The sequence below is a fragment of the Mustelus asterias genome, chromosome 1 (genome assembly GCF_964213995.1).
Source record: "Mustelus asterias chromosome 1, sMusAst1.hap1.1, whole genome shotgun sequence".
NCBI classification, from domain to species: Eukaryota; Metazoa; Chordata; class Chondrichthyes; order Carcharhiniformes; family Triakidae; genus Mustelus; species Mustelus asterias.
Genome location: NC_135801.1, coordinates 88,708,771 through 88,723,235, shown reverse-complemented (window position 1 = coordinate 88,723,235; position 14,465 = coordinate 88,708,771). Strand labels below are relative to the sequence as shown.

The 14,465-nt window shown below is 42.4% G+C and overlaps 1 protein-coding gene across 2 annotated transcripts in view; it reads right to left on the bottom strand.

The window, feature by feature from the left end:
- The window catches only part of LOC144495098 (cytoplasmic polyadenylation element-binding protein 2-like), a 117,684-nt gene extending 104,081 nt beyond the window's left edge, over positions 1–13,603 (bottom strand). For both annotated transcript variants that reach the window (XM_078214985.1, XM_078214993.1), the window contains exons 1-2: positions 10,086–13,603; positions 7,964–8,242 (exon numbers count right to left, since the gene is read on the bottom strand). In XM_078214985.1, coding sequence (XP_078071111.1) covers positions 7,964–8,242; positions 10,086–11,042 — 1,236 coding nt within the window. In that variant the 5' untranslated portion in view covers positions 11,043–13,603. The remainder of the gene's footprint in view (positions 1–7,963; positions 8,243–10,085) is intronic.
- Positions 13,604–14,465: the final 862 nt, after the last annotated feature.

Below are 14,465 nucleotides of genomic sequence, written 5' to 3'. Positions count from 1 at the left end.
TGGAGGTGGGCGCAGTCCCAGCTTTTCAGACAGTGGTGCAGTCATTGCCTGCACAAAAATTAAGTCTATAATTCCACCCCCACTGCATGCTCTCCAAAACTTGAATATTCCCTTTATGATGCAAACGCCCAAAACATTGCACATATCTCTATGCAAAACTTTGGCTAAGCCTCAATGATTATTTCTTTAATCTTGTAAAGTTTAACATATTTTCGCCCTCTCCACAAATTTAGCTTCCTGCTCTCTCGTTCGAGGAGCTTTGTATTTGAACCACTAGATTTCTGTTCCTCCTCAACCTTCAGCTGCTTTCGAGTGCATACTTCTTGTTTTCTTCCAAAAATGCATTCTCATACCTCCACATCTATAATGTTCCCTTATTTCTCTTATCCTTTACCTACTTGTCAGCTTCTTTCTGTTCATCATATAAATATTTCTATGTTCCACTTCAAGTGTGAACGCAAAACTAATACATTTCTTGCTTCTCAATGCATAACAGAAATATGTCTTAGATAGTCATCTCACCCAAGTTTTAACATGCTGCACTCATTTTTCCCATTAGCACAAATGCAATTTTCCATGTTGGCCTCAAAGAAAGAATATGAATGTTTCGATTGGGATGCTCTTCATATTTATTTCCTACATAGTACATCTGGAAATAATTGCAGTTCAAAACTAAGCAATTACATCACTAATTGGGATTTGAAAGATGTGGGATTGTTTTATACAGGTTTTTGTGGGGATGGTACCATAGGTTAGTTTGGGTAGTGCACTAATCCAGTTGCTGTCAATTCTCAACTCTCCAGTGCCATTTACCTCATTCTAGTTTCCACTCCAGTGGTGGGAAGAGGACAGAACAGACAGAATGCATTAAAATCAAACTTCCCATTCTGACAATCAGCAGTGACTTAGAGTCTTATATATGGGTCAATTACTTTCCAGCAATTTGTTTGGGTTAGAAATTAGGGATTCAGTTGATCGCGTGTTACTATATAGGAAGGTAGTCAGCACTTTCCAACAAACACATCGTGTGCTTACTCAGCATAGGCGGTGCAATTTGTTCTTGGCAAATAATACTGATTATTGAACATCTATTAAATCAATAAATTGCAAATCAAACCACAATTCCACATCTACAAAGTAATCAGTCAGTTGACAACAAAACTTTAACGATAAATAATTACTCCCCAAAACTGCATTGGTAGCATCATAAAGTGGAAGTTTTTTTCATAATCATATTTCAAGAATATGAAAACATAGCACAGAACTCCAAAACAAATAAACAATTTGTGTAGAATACATTTCCCATTGCTAAAGATTAACATTTTTTCTCACTTTCACTACTTCTTGCAACATTTTCACTCAGACTAAACGCAGACAATGTACACCGCATTCAGTCAAACTGGACAGTTCCAAAAGTCTCCACTTTGAAACTGGTGAAAAACACAGGGATTGTCCTGTCATTCTGAATTTCCTTGTTGGCTTTCCGCTTGGGAGGTAGCAAAATATCACAGAGCCATTCCTAGACAGGAAATGTGTCCTCCCTCAGTGAGAAAACAGAAGGCCCTGCAGCTAGTGCTGCATCTGGAACATCAAGAGGCCTTAACCAAGATAGGGAAAGTGCATCAAAGTTGAGGCTGCTGCGAATTAGGGGAAGGTGGCAAGCAAGTCCCATGCCTAGCCAACAGGCAAATTCAGAGTTTGCCTGAAAAAGAGCTAGTAAAGCTGAGTATGAATCGCACAAAACAACTTTTATATGGTGCCCTTAGTTTCAGAAAATATCGCAAGTGTTTATAGGATTATAAAACAAAATATGATGTTGAGCAATACAAGGAAACATGAGGGCAAATGACCAAAGACTGGCTAAAGATACAGATTTTGAGAAGCATATTAAAAGAAAGAGAGGTAGACAGACAGAGGTTGAGGTAGAGGATTCCAGAGCTTATGGCCTAAGCAGCTGAAGGCATGATCACGAATGGCGGAACGATTCAAATTAGGGATACTCAAGAGGTCAGCATTAGAGGAGCATAGATACCTCAGAGGCTTATGAGGTTGGATAATATCAGAATCCCTACAGTGCAGGAGGCGGCCATTTGGCACATCGAGTCTGCACCGACTCCCTGAGAGCTTATCTTACCCAGACCCTCTCCCCCTGCCCTCTCCCCATAACACCACGCATGAGATCACAAAGCTGTGGAAGTGCAAGATCATGGAGGAAACTGAAAACAGGGGTGTGAATTTTTAATCCTAATGTTTCCTTGTATGATTCAGTGCCATATTTTGATGGAAAAATCCTGTAAAACACCTTGCAATATTTTATTATAAAGGTAATAAATAAAAGGGTTTTTATGTGATTCACATCCACCCTCACCAGCTCCCTTCCAAGCAAACTCTAGATTTGCCTTTTGGCTAGGCATGGAACTTGCTTTTCAACTTCCCTGATTCATAACAGTCTCAGCTTAACCACAAGCCAGTGTGGGCCAGCAAGCACAAGGGTAATGGTCAAACAGGAGTTAGCGCAAGTTAGGACAGAGGAGTAGGTTTGGAGGAGCTCAACTTAGAAATCATAGAAATCATAGAAACCCTACAGTGCAGAAGAAGGCCATTCGGCCCATCGAGTCTGCACCGACCACAATCCCACCCAGGCTCTACCCCCACATATTTACCCGCTAATCCCTCTAACCTACGCATCCCAGGAATCTAAGAGGCAATTTTTAACCTGGCCAATCAACCTAACCCGCACATCTTTGGACTGTGGGAGGAAACCGGAGCACCCGGAGGAAACCCACGCAGACACGAGGAGAATGTGCAAACTCTACACAGACAGTGACCCGAGCCGGGAATCGAACCCGGGACCCTGGAGCTGTGAAGCAGCAGTGCTAACCACTGTGCTACCGTGCCGCCCTTTATGTAGGATAATACATTGGAGGTCAACGAGAAGTGCCTTGGAATAATCAACTCATCATATCAAAAGTATGGATGAGTGTTTCAGCAGAAGAGCGAAGACAGGGATGAGTCAGGTGATATTAGAGAGTTGGAAATAGTCTGTTGTTTCAATAATGGTGTTTATCAGTGGTCAGATGTTTGTATCATGGCCGAATATAATACCCAAGTTGTGAACAACTGTTTCAGCCTCAGGTAAATGCTAAGGAGAAGGATTGAGTTGGTGACTAGGGAGCAGAATGTGAGACAAGCATCAAAGATAATGGCTTCAATTTTCCCAATACTTAGTTGAAGGACATCTAAACTGGCGAAAGTTACTTCAACTGATCACATAGGCCCAAAATATTTTTCATACAAAATAGTATTTCTGTGACTGTGCACTTGATCAATGACAGTCAGGATTGGGTAATGATATTGAACTTGCATTCAAATAATTAAGTAACTAAACCCAACCCAAAATCCTTTGCCTGGCTGAAGTCATTTCTAACCACAGACATATTTTCTCCCCTATATTTTGTTCAGTGATTTGAGGGAAAAGTGCAACAAAAGTTCAGATATTATGCTGTGACCATTTTCACCAAACTACCTTAGACAGTTGGCTTTAATTGGTTCTACAGCAATATAATCATAACACAATTGCATTGTTATGAGAAATGAACTAACAGACATGAAGTCAGCTACCCGTACAATGCTGAAGTTCATGGAAACCTCAACTCGGAAAAGATTTCAACAAGACTAGTAACAGAATTTGTTTTGTTTGTTCACGCCATTCAAATTCAGATATGCCACTTTTATATTGAGCCAAATGCTGTGCTACTACCGTGGCTCCTGGTAACAACTCTAAAGAAAACATTTTAGATTTGTTGAGGCTAGCTGCCGAGAAGATTCAATAACAAAAAAAGGTTTTCTTAAATTAGGTCTTTCCAATAGTCAGGCATATTAAATGCAGTCTGTTTAACTTGATGCTGTCGCCAGTTACGCCATAGGGAGGTGGCAGCACTAATACTCGTTTTGTTTATTTTAAAAGCAGCTGTACTGATGCTTGTAATGGCCAGATTTCAGGAGACAAGGATTTGTGAGGTGACTGCCATTGTTTACTGTTTCCTTGAAGTTCGATTTCTGTTCAACAAGCAAACTCAAAATAATTGACGTAGAATCATAGAATCCTACAGTGCTGAAGAAGGCCATTTGGCCCAACGAGTCTGCACGACCACAATCCCACCCAAATCCTATCCCCATAACCCCATGCATTTACCCTAGCTAGTCCGCCTGACACTAAGGGGAAATTTAGCATGGCCAATCCACCTAACCCGCATATCTTTGGACTGTGGGAGGAAACCCACACAGACACAGGGAGAATGTGCAAGCTCCACACAGACAGTGACCCAAGCCGGGTCCCTGGCGCTGAGGCAACAGTTCTAACCACTGTGCCAACAGTTATAACCACTGTGCCGCCTTGTGTACCCACTAAACCTCGTTCAACAATTCTGCTCAGCATAGAAAACAGAGAAACTTATTTCTAATCAACACTCAATAAATTAAGTTCCACTTTTATTCAAACAAGACAAAGATATTATCAGTGCAAAAAGTTGCAAAAGCAAAATAACTGTCTTTGAGTACACAGAAAAATGTAAACTTGAGGGAAGTGATGCTCAATTCTAATATGGTTGTCATTACAGCTCAATTTATAGCCTACTTGGTTCAGAGATCAGGCAATCCTTTACTTTACATCAATTTTACAGACCACAAAGTAGCCTATTAACATTAATTAATAATTGTGTTTTCCATGTTTTACATTTTGCAATTTTTCTACCATAATCGTGACCAACTGGAACACTTGTGACCACGTATGTTGACAAAACACAAGAATAAGATACAAAACAGAGAATTCTGGAAAACTCAGCAAGCCTGGCAGCATCTGTGGAGAGAGAAAATAGAGTAATTTTGAGTCTGTCTGCCTCTTCGTCAGAGCTCTGAAGAAGTTATACGGACTCGAAATGTCAACTCTATTTCTTTCTCCATAGATGCTGCCAGACCCGCTGAGTTGTTCCGACATTTTCCGCTTTTGTTTCAGATTTTCAGCATCCACAATATTTTGCTTTATTAGTACGAGATGAGTTCAGCTTCCCTTGGCATTTACTTATGTAGACTTAAATAGCAAGATTCTTTTTAGTAATTAGTATATTTTAAACAATAATTCCATTACATTTAATAATAATCTGGCAGTTACAACAGTGGCAACTGTTGGTAATATTGGATAGCATGCACTTTCTTTAAGAGGGTAGCAATAGGTATTGTCACATAGGAGAGAGCAACAATTATGGACAGCTTCACTGATGTGCTTATAAAAAAGGAATGCCACAAGTTAGGAAGGAGTGTATAACAGATACAGTTCAATATAAAACACGTGCATTTCTAAATTAATGACTCAAAATTTCTGCATCCTACTTTTCTTTTAAAAAGGCTGATTAAAATCTCGTGGAATGCTGTGATTTAGGTTTATAATAAATTTAGACTGAGCAAATGCACATTGCTTTAAGTAACATCCCACTTTTATATGTTATAAGTTTAAAACATTCATGAGTAGCTTTGTGTGGGCATATACTTCCTCATTTGATGGCTGTTCAATTGCACTGTCCATTGGAAGTAACTGCTCCACTGACAGAACCAAGGTTATTCTTGCAGAATAATATTTTCTATGTTATGATCTTTCGAAACTCTCTTAATTCAGATATTTTCCTTTTACATTGCAAAGATGCTAATGTTACTCCAATATTTATAAGGAATGGAAAAAAAGCGAGTAAGTTATAGACCATTCGTCAAAAAGTTTTGTGGGAAATTAACCAGCATCAGTCATCATGGACAGAGTGACTGGATAATCGGGTAAAATATTTGGAGAGAATCAAAGAAGTCATGTCCTACTAACTCAGTTGAATGTTTTGAGAAGGTTACCAATGTGACAAATAAGGGAATGTCTATGGATACTATTTATATGAACTTCCAGAGGCAATCAATAATGTTTCACATTGGATACTGTCAACAAAAATTAAAGCAACCTATTAATGCAAGTAGGGAATTGGTAAGGAAGAACAAGGAAAATTGCAGGGATAATGGATTATGCATGCTCATTTGCAGGATGTGACTCGTGGTGTCCCCAAAGAATTGCCACTAGGGCTGCAGCTTTTTACATACAAATATCAGGTGTGGCTCAGTGATAGCACTTTCACCTCTGTATCAGACGTTGTGGGTTGAAGTCCCACTCCTGAGACTTCAGTACACAATCTAAATGCAGTTCTGGTAGAGTGCTGCAATGTTGAAGGTGCCATCTATTGAAGACCCAACAGCCTTCCCAGCTGAGGTAAATATCCAATGACATGATTTTTTAAGAGCAGAGGAGCTACTCGTCACGATTCACTCTTCACCCAACATTATGAAAAATAAATTGTTAGCCTAGGCTGATCTTGTCAGACCCAAATAAATCTTTGACAATTTTATGTCAAAGCAAGAGGACTCCCACAGATATCCCCTAAAAGGATTGTTTTTTTTTCAGGCTAACTGCTTCTATCTGGAATGATCCGAAACATCACAAAATCAAAATTAAGATTTGTATGCACAAAATCACGAGTGAATAAAACAATAAATTACGGATTTTTCACAAAATACCTTCTATATACAAACCAAGGTTTTCAACAGCATCAGAAATCATCTGCAAGACCACTTACAGATCTCCTTAGCTATCAGACAAAAAGCTTTATCTGTCTTAACATTGGTGCTTATTTGTTTTAAAATATTTTATTTCTAAAAGGTATGTTACAGGGTTGGAATAGTTTGTGATTAAGAGCCCCACTCAAGAAACTGTACAGTACAGTACTCAAGGATTATTGGCTTTGTGTGATTTCTCCCTTCCTTACCAAAGTGTATGAGTTTCAATACATTAAGTACGTTTCGCATACTTTTATGTAATTGTACTGCCAGCTAGTACACACAATTCTAACGGGTAAAAAAAATACAAACATCCAATATTACACTTTGACTCTGTGTAAGTGAACCCAGCATGCCTGTCACTGCAGCAACTGAATCAAGCATGGGTTAGATGCTGCACCAGTAAAAGTAGTCAGTTTCACATTGTACACTTTCAAAACTTCTTTTAACTTACTATGAATCTAGATTTTTTAAATGCACTTTTTAAATAATACATAACCTCTTTAAAACAAGTCCATTAAACAGTATTTTAAGTACAAGACAATGGGCAAGGCTGAACAGAGAAATTAGTTTTGGATTGCTGCGGTGATAAGCCACCACAGACAAAAATTCTTTGTACTGTAAATAATTTACCAAAATTATCACATTGTTTTGTTCAATTATCCAAGTTCATTCCTTGCCTTCTTTCCTGAAGCCACTGAGTCTTGCCGTGGTGCAACTATATATAGCCCATCACATTCTTGATGTGCAAGTTTAGATGATGAGTATCAGCAGGATGACTATTCATCCATTGCAGTATTTTATCTTCACTCAATAGCCATTTATGCACACAAATTGGGGTCAATTCCTCAATTCAGACTAGCAGAACAAACCTACAGCTTTTTCCACTGGAATGGCTTAGCACCACAATGAGCGGTGTGTTTGCTCAGTGTGTCACGAGAGCAGATCTGTTGGTTTTAAACCATCAGTAAGTACGAATGGTCTTACAGGGAACAGGAATCCATCCACAGACATAATGCCAAAAAGGCAAGAAAACCAGATACCTGGAACCATGTAAATGCTCAGTAAAATGCTCAAACTTAATGATTATGTTAATTCAATTCCTATGTAACATCTAGCTCAATAAATCTCCTTGAAAATTCTTCAAAAATTACATTGACATACAGTGTCCAAACAAATGAGGGAATAGGTGGAGGAAGACAGAATAAAAATTGTTTGTCAAATTTAATTGTTTCTGGTGAAACTTAATCTTCAAGGGGATACAACAGAGTTTGATTTTTGACTATTTGCATGCCAAAAAAATAGCACGTCCTGTTCTTACCTGTAAAGGTAACAGAGTGTTGCTATTGTTGTCCGTCCTGAAAACATTGTCTTCGATCCAAGATTTTGGTGGCAGTGTTGGAGCTGAACGAGGAAATTTGGGTGGTGCTATAATATTACTGGAGAAAGGTTTCTTCAGCGGAGAGATTTGGTTCATGGTTGTCGGCATTCCTACACCTCCAGTTCTGCGGTGATCCCTGGTCTGCATTCCGCCCCAGGACACTCCTGCACTCCAGCCACTGCTCTGGTGGCTGTTCCATGGAGACTGTTTCATGATGGGCTGATAATATTAAAGCATAAATTATAAATACATACATCCATGCATACATCATTTAGCAATAAGATATTTTTAATTTCAGGAGTAGGAGAATTATAAAATAAGTTGCGTAAAAGCTTGGTCTCTGTCTTCGTGGCTAAAACCTTCAATAATTAGTGCACTGACAGAACCTTTGTTTGTTAGTAATTTTAACAAAACCTTTAGGTTTTGCAGAATTTATCTGCAGAAAATCCACTGACCTCTAACACAAAACATGTAATAAATCTTACAATTAAATTAAATTGCTTTTTCAGATCCCCAAGGCAGTGAACCAATGCCACGGGTCTGTTAGTTGTGTGAAAACTAATATATCCTAAAGTCATTCTTTAGAAGGCTATCAATCTTGTGATTTCCTGTTTTTAAAAATTCGAGAAACCACATCAAATGGACAGTGGGCAATAGGAAGAAGGGTATAAATGATCGTAATATGATTAAGATTAAGCATATACTCAATATTTCTAGATCTCATGAGCATATTGCTTAATGCACATTACTGCAAATACAGTTCATATATCTAGTTAGGGATTAAAATGTAATTTCCAAAAAATGCAATCTATTCGGATTAAATTTAAATACTTTGCTGTCGCTATAAAATCTATGGCAAACCAGTGCCATTCCAGGTTTCCCTAGATGATGTATCTCAATACTTTAATGGAAGCATATTAATTGTGGAAAAAGTCCAAATCTAACCCAAAAGACTTGTCCACCATGTGAAGTCCTACTGCATTTTCTACCAGCCTACTGAAGAGTTTATTTGGCTGTCGTGCAATAGGATTTTTCCAAGCCCCATTGTCTAGCTATTTCTTTCACTACGTAGTATAAATTGCATTTACTGTAACCATTCTGTGTACTTGAAAATATTGTGTACCATCTCAACTTCATAAATCAAATAGATAGATGGACAAATAAGGTAACTGGTTTAATGATTTGCAATAAAGTTAGAATTTTATGCAGTGTTGGCAAAGACCCCTTGTTCCCTTTTTAAATGGCCAAAGAGAACTGAAAACCTTGTGCCTGTACATGCAATAAACTGCCCAGTAATTTTCCACTGCTACCACCTCCCTGCATCATCTCCCTTCTGTTCATCCAGCACGCTGCAGTATTCAGGCTGATTACTGCACCTATATTTTGAAGCAAATTTAGCTGACATTTGGCTCATTGGTTCGGAATTCAGTATAAATTCTTCTTCCAAAAACTAATCTATTCTGGGCTAAGTGCTAAACTCCCTGGGCACGTTAACATCCTCAAAAATCTTTCTTTCGCGTACCGAAAATAGGCGATTGGGAAAAATAAGAAATTCACTCGCATGTACTCGTTAGACTGCACACAATAATTAGTCGTTCGCACACATATTTGGATAACAATTCGGAATCAGTTCATCTCAACTTCAACTAAGGTGTGGTTGCAGAACGCCAGAGAGATCGGAGGGATTTTTTTTCTCGCATATCATCTCTAGGCGTTGACAACTCGCACTCTGCACCAGAATTTTAAAAAACATGGAAAGGGAAAATGTACCCCAGAGCCCCGGCTCTCCACAGGAGGGGGAAGCCGGTGTCTCTCGCCGGCACCTTCCCTTGGCAGGAAGATTCACCCTGACCTGGGATGATTTGGGGGGGGTTATAAAAAGAGATTATTTTAAATAGGAATCCAAATAAAATATGAAGCTAATTTAGAGATAACAGCACGTAGACACTGTCCTGGACATTGACCCGCGCCGGCAGCCGGGCTGACAGCGGGGGCAGGGAGCCGGGCACTGTCCGGGGGACAGGGTGAGGGAGGGTAGCCAGGCTGAGCTCCGTGCCCTTACCTGATGGTGGTTGTAGGTGTTTCTCTGGTGAGGGAAGGCGGCCTGGTGGTGCTGGGGGTGATGATGGTGGTGAAGGCCGACAGGAGACCGCCGGCTCTGCTGTTGCTGCTGCTGAGGTAAAGGGGAGAAGGTGCCGCCGCCGCCGCCTCCGTAACCCTGGCTCATCCCGGCCGCGTTCGCAGCGAAGCTCTGGAAGAGGACCGTGCCGTTAATGGACGGGATGCCGTGGAAGAAGCTGTCTTCGGCGGGGCTGGGCACCGGGCAGAGTCCCGGGCCGCCGGCCGACAGTCCCGCGGTGTTGGCAGCGGCAGCTCCGGAGCCGGGCGGAGTGCTGACCGGGGCGGCGGGAGCCGGGGACCAGGCGGTGCCGAAGCCGGTGAGGGCGGCCACCGGAGACGGAGAGGAGCCGTTACTGCTGCCGCCGCTGCTGCTGCCGCCGCCGGCGGAGCCTCCTCCTCCGGGGCCGGTGTCCTGGTGATGGTGGAGCTGCTGCTGCTGAAAGCCGGCGCCGAGTCCCGGTAACATCCCGATCCCCCCGCCGCCATTAGCCGCCGTCATATTACCGGGAGACTCCATCAGCCTGTGGCCGCCGCGGTGCTGGCTGCTCTCCGCAAACTTCAGAGCGGCATCGGCGGAGGAGAGCCTGTCCCTGTCCCCGCCTCCCTCCTCCTCCTCCTCCCCCCCGGGGCTGGCAGGCTGGGGGCGGCCTCGGAGCTGCTGCTGCTGAGGAGGAGGAGGAGGAGGAGGACTCCGTTTGGTCAGGATGTCCGGACACTGGGCGGCGGCGGCGACAGCGGCGTCTACCTCCTCCTCCTCCCGGCTGCCGGAGCCGCGGTGTTGTGGTGCCGATCGCGGGGGGCGGCTGCTGCCAGAAGCTGGAGCCGGCACGGCGGCGGTAGCAGTGATGATGCTGATGCCTGTCACCCTGTCCGGCATCAGAAGGTCATCATCCTGCATAATAGGAGTGAGTGGCGTGTGGGGCAGGGCAGGGGAGGGGAACTAACTGAGGGGAGGGGGGAACAAAGAGGCGGAGGAGGAGGCGGCGCCGCCAGTCCCAGCCCGGGGCGGGGGGATCAACAGGACGGACCGCCGCCAACACCGGCTTGGCTCATCGGTAAACACCCCCTCCCCCGCCCACCGGGGGGGGGGGGGGCGGAGGTCGGCGTGATCGCCGCCGGCCTTTAATCACCCATTTACCGTGTATGTATGTGTGTGTGTGGATGCACCTAGTCCGGTCTAACACCGCCAGGAGCGGCTTGCACCCGGCACTGCGGCTTTATTTTTCGCCGGGACACCCCATCACATATTAACCGTTTCCAGTGCACCCACTTGACCCCCCCACCCCATTCCGCGTGCACGGCTGTTTGCAGGCTCTCCCCCTCCTCACTGCCCCGTGCGCTTTATTTCCTCGGGCAGCCGGGGGAGAGACGTCACGCGCAGTTATGTTTCCGGTTCGGCTGTTTCTGGAGGCCTCGCGTTGAATTTGCATTGACGTCAGCATCACGTGCGAGCGGCACGCACTCCCCTCGCGCCGTGGGAAAACAAATCAACGGGGAGGTTTAACCGTCTGTGTGCCGGGGGGGGGGAGCCGGCAGGAGCAACTGGTTGTGTATGGTGTGGCCGTGCCAATGTTAAAGATGGACACACATCATTTATTGTACTTCATGTAAATGTATACAGAGAGCTCAGTAATAATGTTTTATATATGTGCTTGTTGTGGGTATTTTGGGACATAGAGATATATATGATTCTATGGCTGCCCAAAAAACTAGTTGATTTGTTAGATCTACAAAGCAATCTTTTTTTCTTCATGTAGGGGTTGCCACGAGTGCTATCACCTGTCAAGCTTTAGACTGGATAGTTTTGAGTGTGTGTGGAGTTTAAAATAAGTAAGAAGTCTCACAACACCAGGTTAACACCTGGTGTTGTGAGACTTCTTGCTGTGTTTACCCCAGTCCAACGCCGGCATCTCCACATCGAGTTTAAAATAAACCAGGGCTTTGTTTTCTACAATGCATGTCCATATTTTCAATTCAATTAAATGCAGGCAGTCCTCGACTTTACAATGCTCAAATTATGATAAATAGCACTTATGGTGCTTATCAATTGACACAAAAACAGAAAATGCTGGAAAGTCTCAGCAGTTCTAACAACATCTGTGGAGAGAGAATAGAGCTAATGTTTCGAGTCTGGATAAGCTTTTGGAAATGTCATAATGACTGGAAACGTTGACTCTATTCTCTCTTCGCAGATAATGTCATACCTGCTGAGATTTTCCAGCATTTTCTATTTTTTTTCAGTTACAGCATCTGCAGTAATTCGCTTTTATCTTATAAGTTGACACTGTTTTGAATTTATGATATTGACTCTGACCTTATGACTCCACGCCAGCCCACCTTTAATGTTTTTATTAGACATATACACCACTGCTTATATTCTTACAGTAAGAAGTCTCACAACACCAGGTTAAAGTCCAACAGGTTTATTTGGTACCTGGTGTGTTCAGTCCAACGCCGGCATCTCCACATCATATATTCTTCCATGCAGCCTTGTCTGAAGCAGAGTCAAAAAATCCAGCATCCAGTAGTACAGTATTGGGTCGTTGACCCCGAACGTGCCCGGGAAAGTTGTAAAACCTCCTGCCAAAAGACTGGGCACCCTGCACCCTTCACTCACCAGGCTATAATCCAGATTGGAAGGTCAGATTGACATGCGGTCACCAACAAAGAATGGTTGCTGTGGCCTGCCAATAGCATATGCCTGGCCAAGCTACAGCCCGGAAAGCAGGTTTGGGGTGAATAATTTTGGCGTGCTAACCCCTGGGTGTGCCAATCAAGCTTGGACTAAGACGAAGTCTGCCACATCTCGAGGAGGCTTCCAGCAGAAGTTTAAAATCATCGGATGAATGTCTAAAACCCATGGGAAACAAGGTTGCAATAGGCTGATAAAAATGATACCTGATGATGGAATCAATCCCCCATTTTTAACTTTCCTATTGGAAAATTGGTTCCAATTTATGACATTTTGACTCACGACATCATTTCCAGGAACAAATTGTGTCACATCTCTGAGGACTGGCTGTAATCTTGTGACTTGGAATATGTAACTTTCCTGCAACCTTTTTTGTCTTAGATTTGGGTAAGTTACTGAAATTGGGTACAAGCACTAGATCAAAATCCATCTAATGTGATCAGTGGATATTCTCATGATATACTGTAAAACTGCAATTACTCTATTTTCAAAATATGATGTTAATTAAGGATAGATGAAATAATCTCACTATTTGCTTTTATAGGAATAGCTGACTGACAGAAGGCTGCCAAGATCAGTTTGAGGGTGTGTTGCCGAAACTATAGATAACTTATTTTATAATTAAGCAATACCTTCCAAGGAATGGAAATAATTATTAATTTAAGTATAAATCATATTATGATTGTTCATGATTTTCTGGGAGGAGTGGGAATTTTTCTACCAGGTGGTAGAAAATAAAACATGGTGCTTTTCAATAAACATTCTAAAATCTGTTTTCTTTTTTCATTCTTCAAGAGCAGGTTTCATTGCCTGATATCAGAAATGCAAGTAAACTTTACAGGGTGGTTATATGACACAGTGGAATAGTAACATGCATGGTGTACTAGGAGGATGCAGATTTAATCCACCATTTTGGCTCAATTCATAATGGGTCGTTGCATCTGTGTCAGGAGTACCTTGTGGCCTGTCATGTTCCTCATTCTGCCATTGCAAACATGTCAGAGGACAATTGTCGTTCAATGATAAGTACAGGAGAGCATTTCAGGAGCAGCAGCAGGCATATTTAAAAATGAGGTGTCCTCCTAGTGAAGCTACTACGCAGGATTACTGCATCCTCTTGTTCATCCTTCAAGCTGAAGATGACCACATTCATCATTTGGGGTGCCTGGTAGGGTTCTAGTGGGTAAGTTAAGGCTGTTTTGTGTATTAGGAAGGTTCTGCTGCAAACAAGACAGGATTCAGCACACCATTGAGTTTTGAACGAGTTGCTAGCTCAGGATTTCCTCACCTTGTGATTTCCCTCTGCCTCTGATATATACTGGCTTTCAAAGGAGGCTGCACCATTTTTATTTTGGTGCAGAGATCCTGGGCAAACACCTAAGTGGAGCTTTCAGAATGTCCCTGTAGTGCTTCCTTTGACTGCTATGAAAGCACATGCCAGACTCAAACTCTATAGACAATTAGCATTGGTAAATGAGTGTCAGGCATTCTGGTTACCTGTCCAGCCCAACTCAGTTATGACTGTCTCAATATAGTATGGGTGATTAGTATGTCAGTTCAGGTGAACACTCCGTGTCTGATATTTTGTCCTGTCATCTGATTTCAGAAGCTTGTGAAGGCAACTAAAAT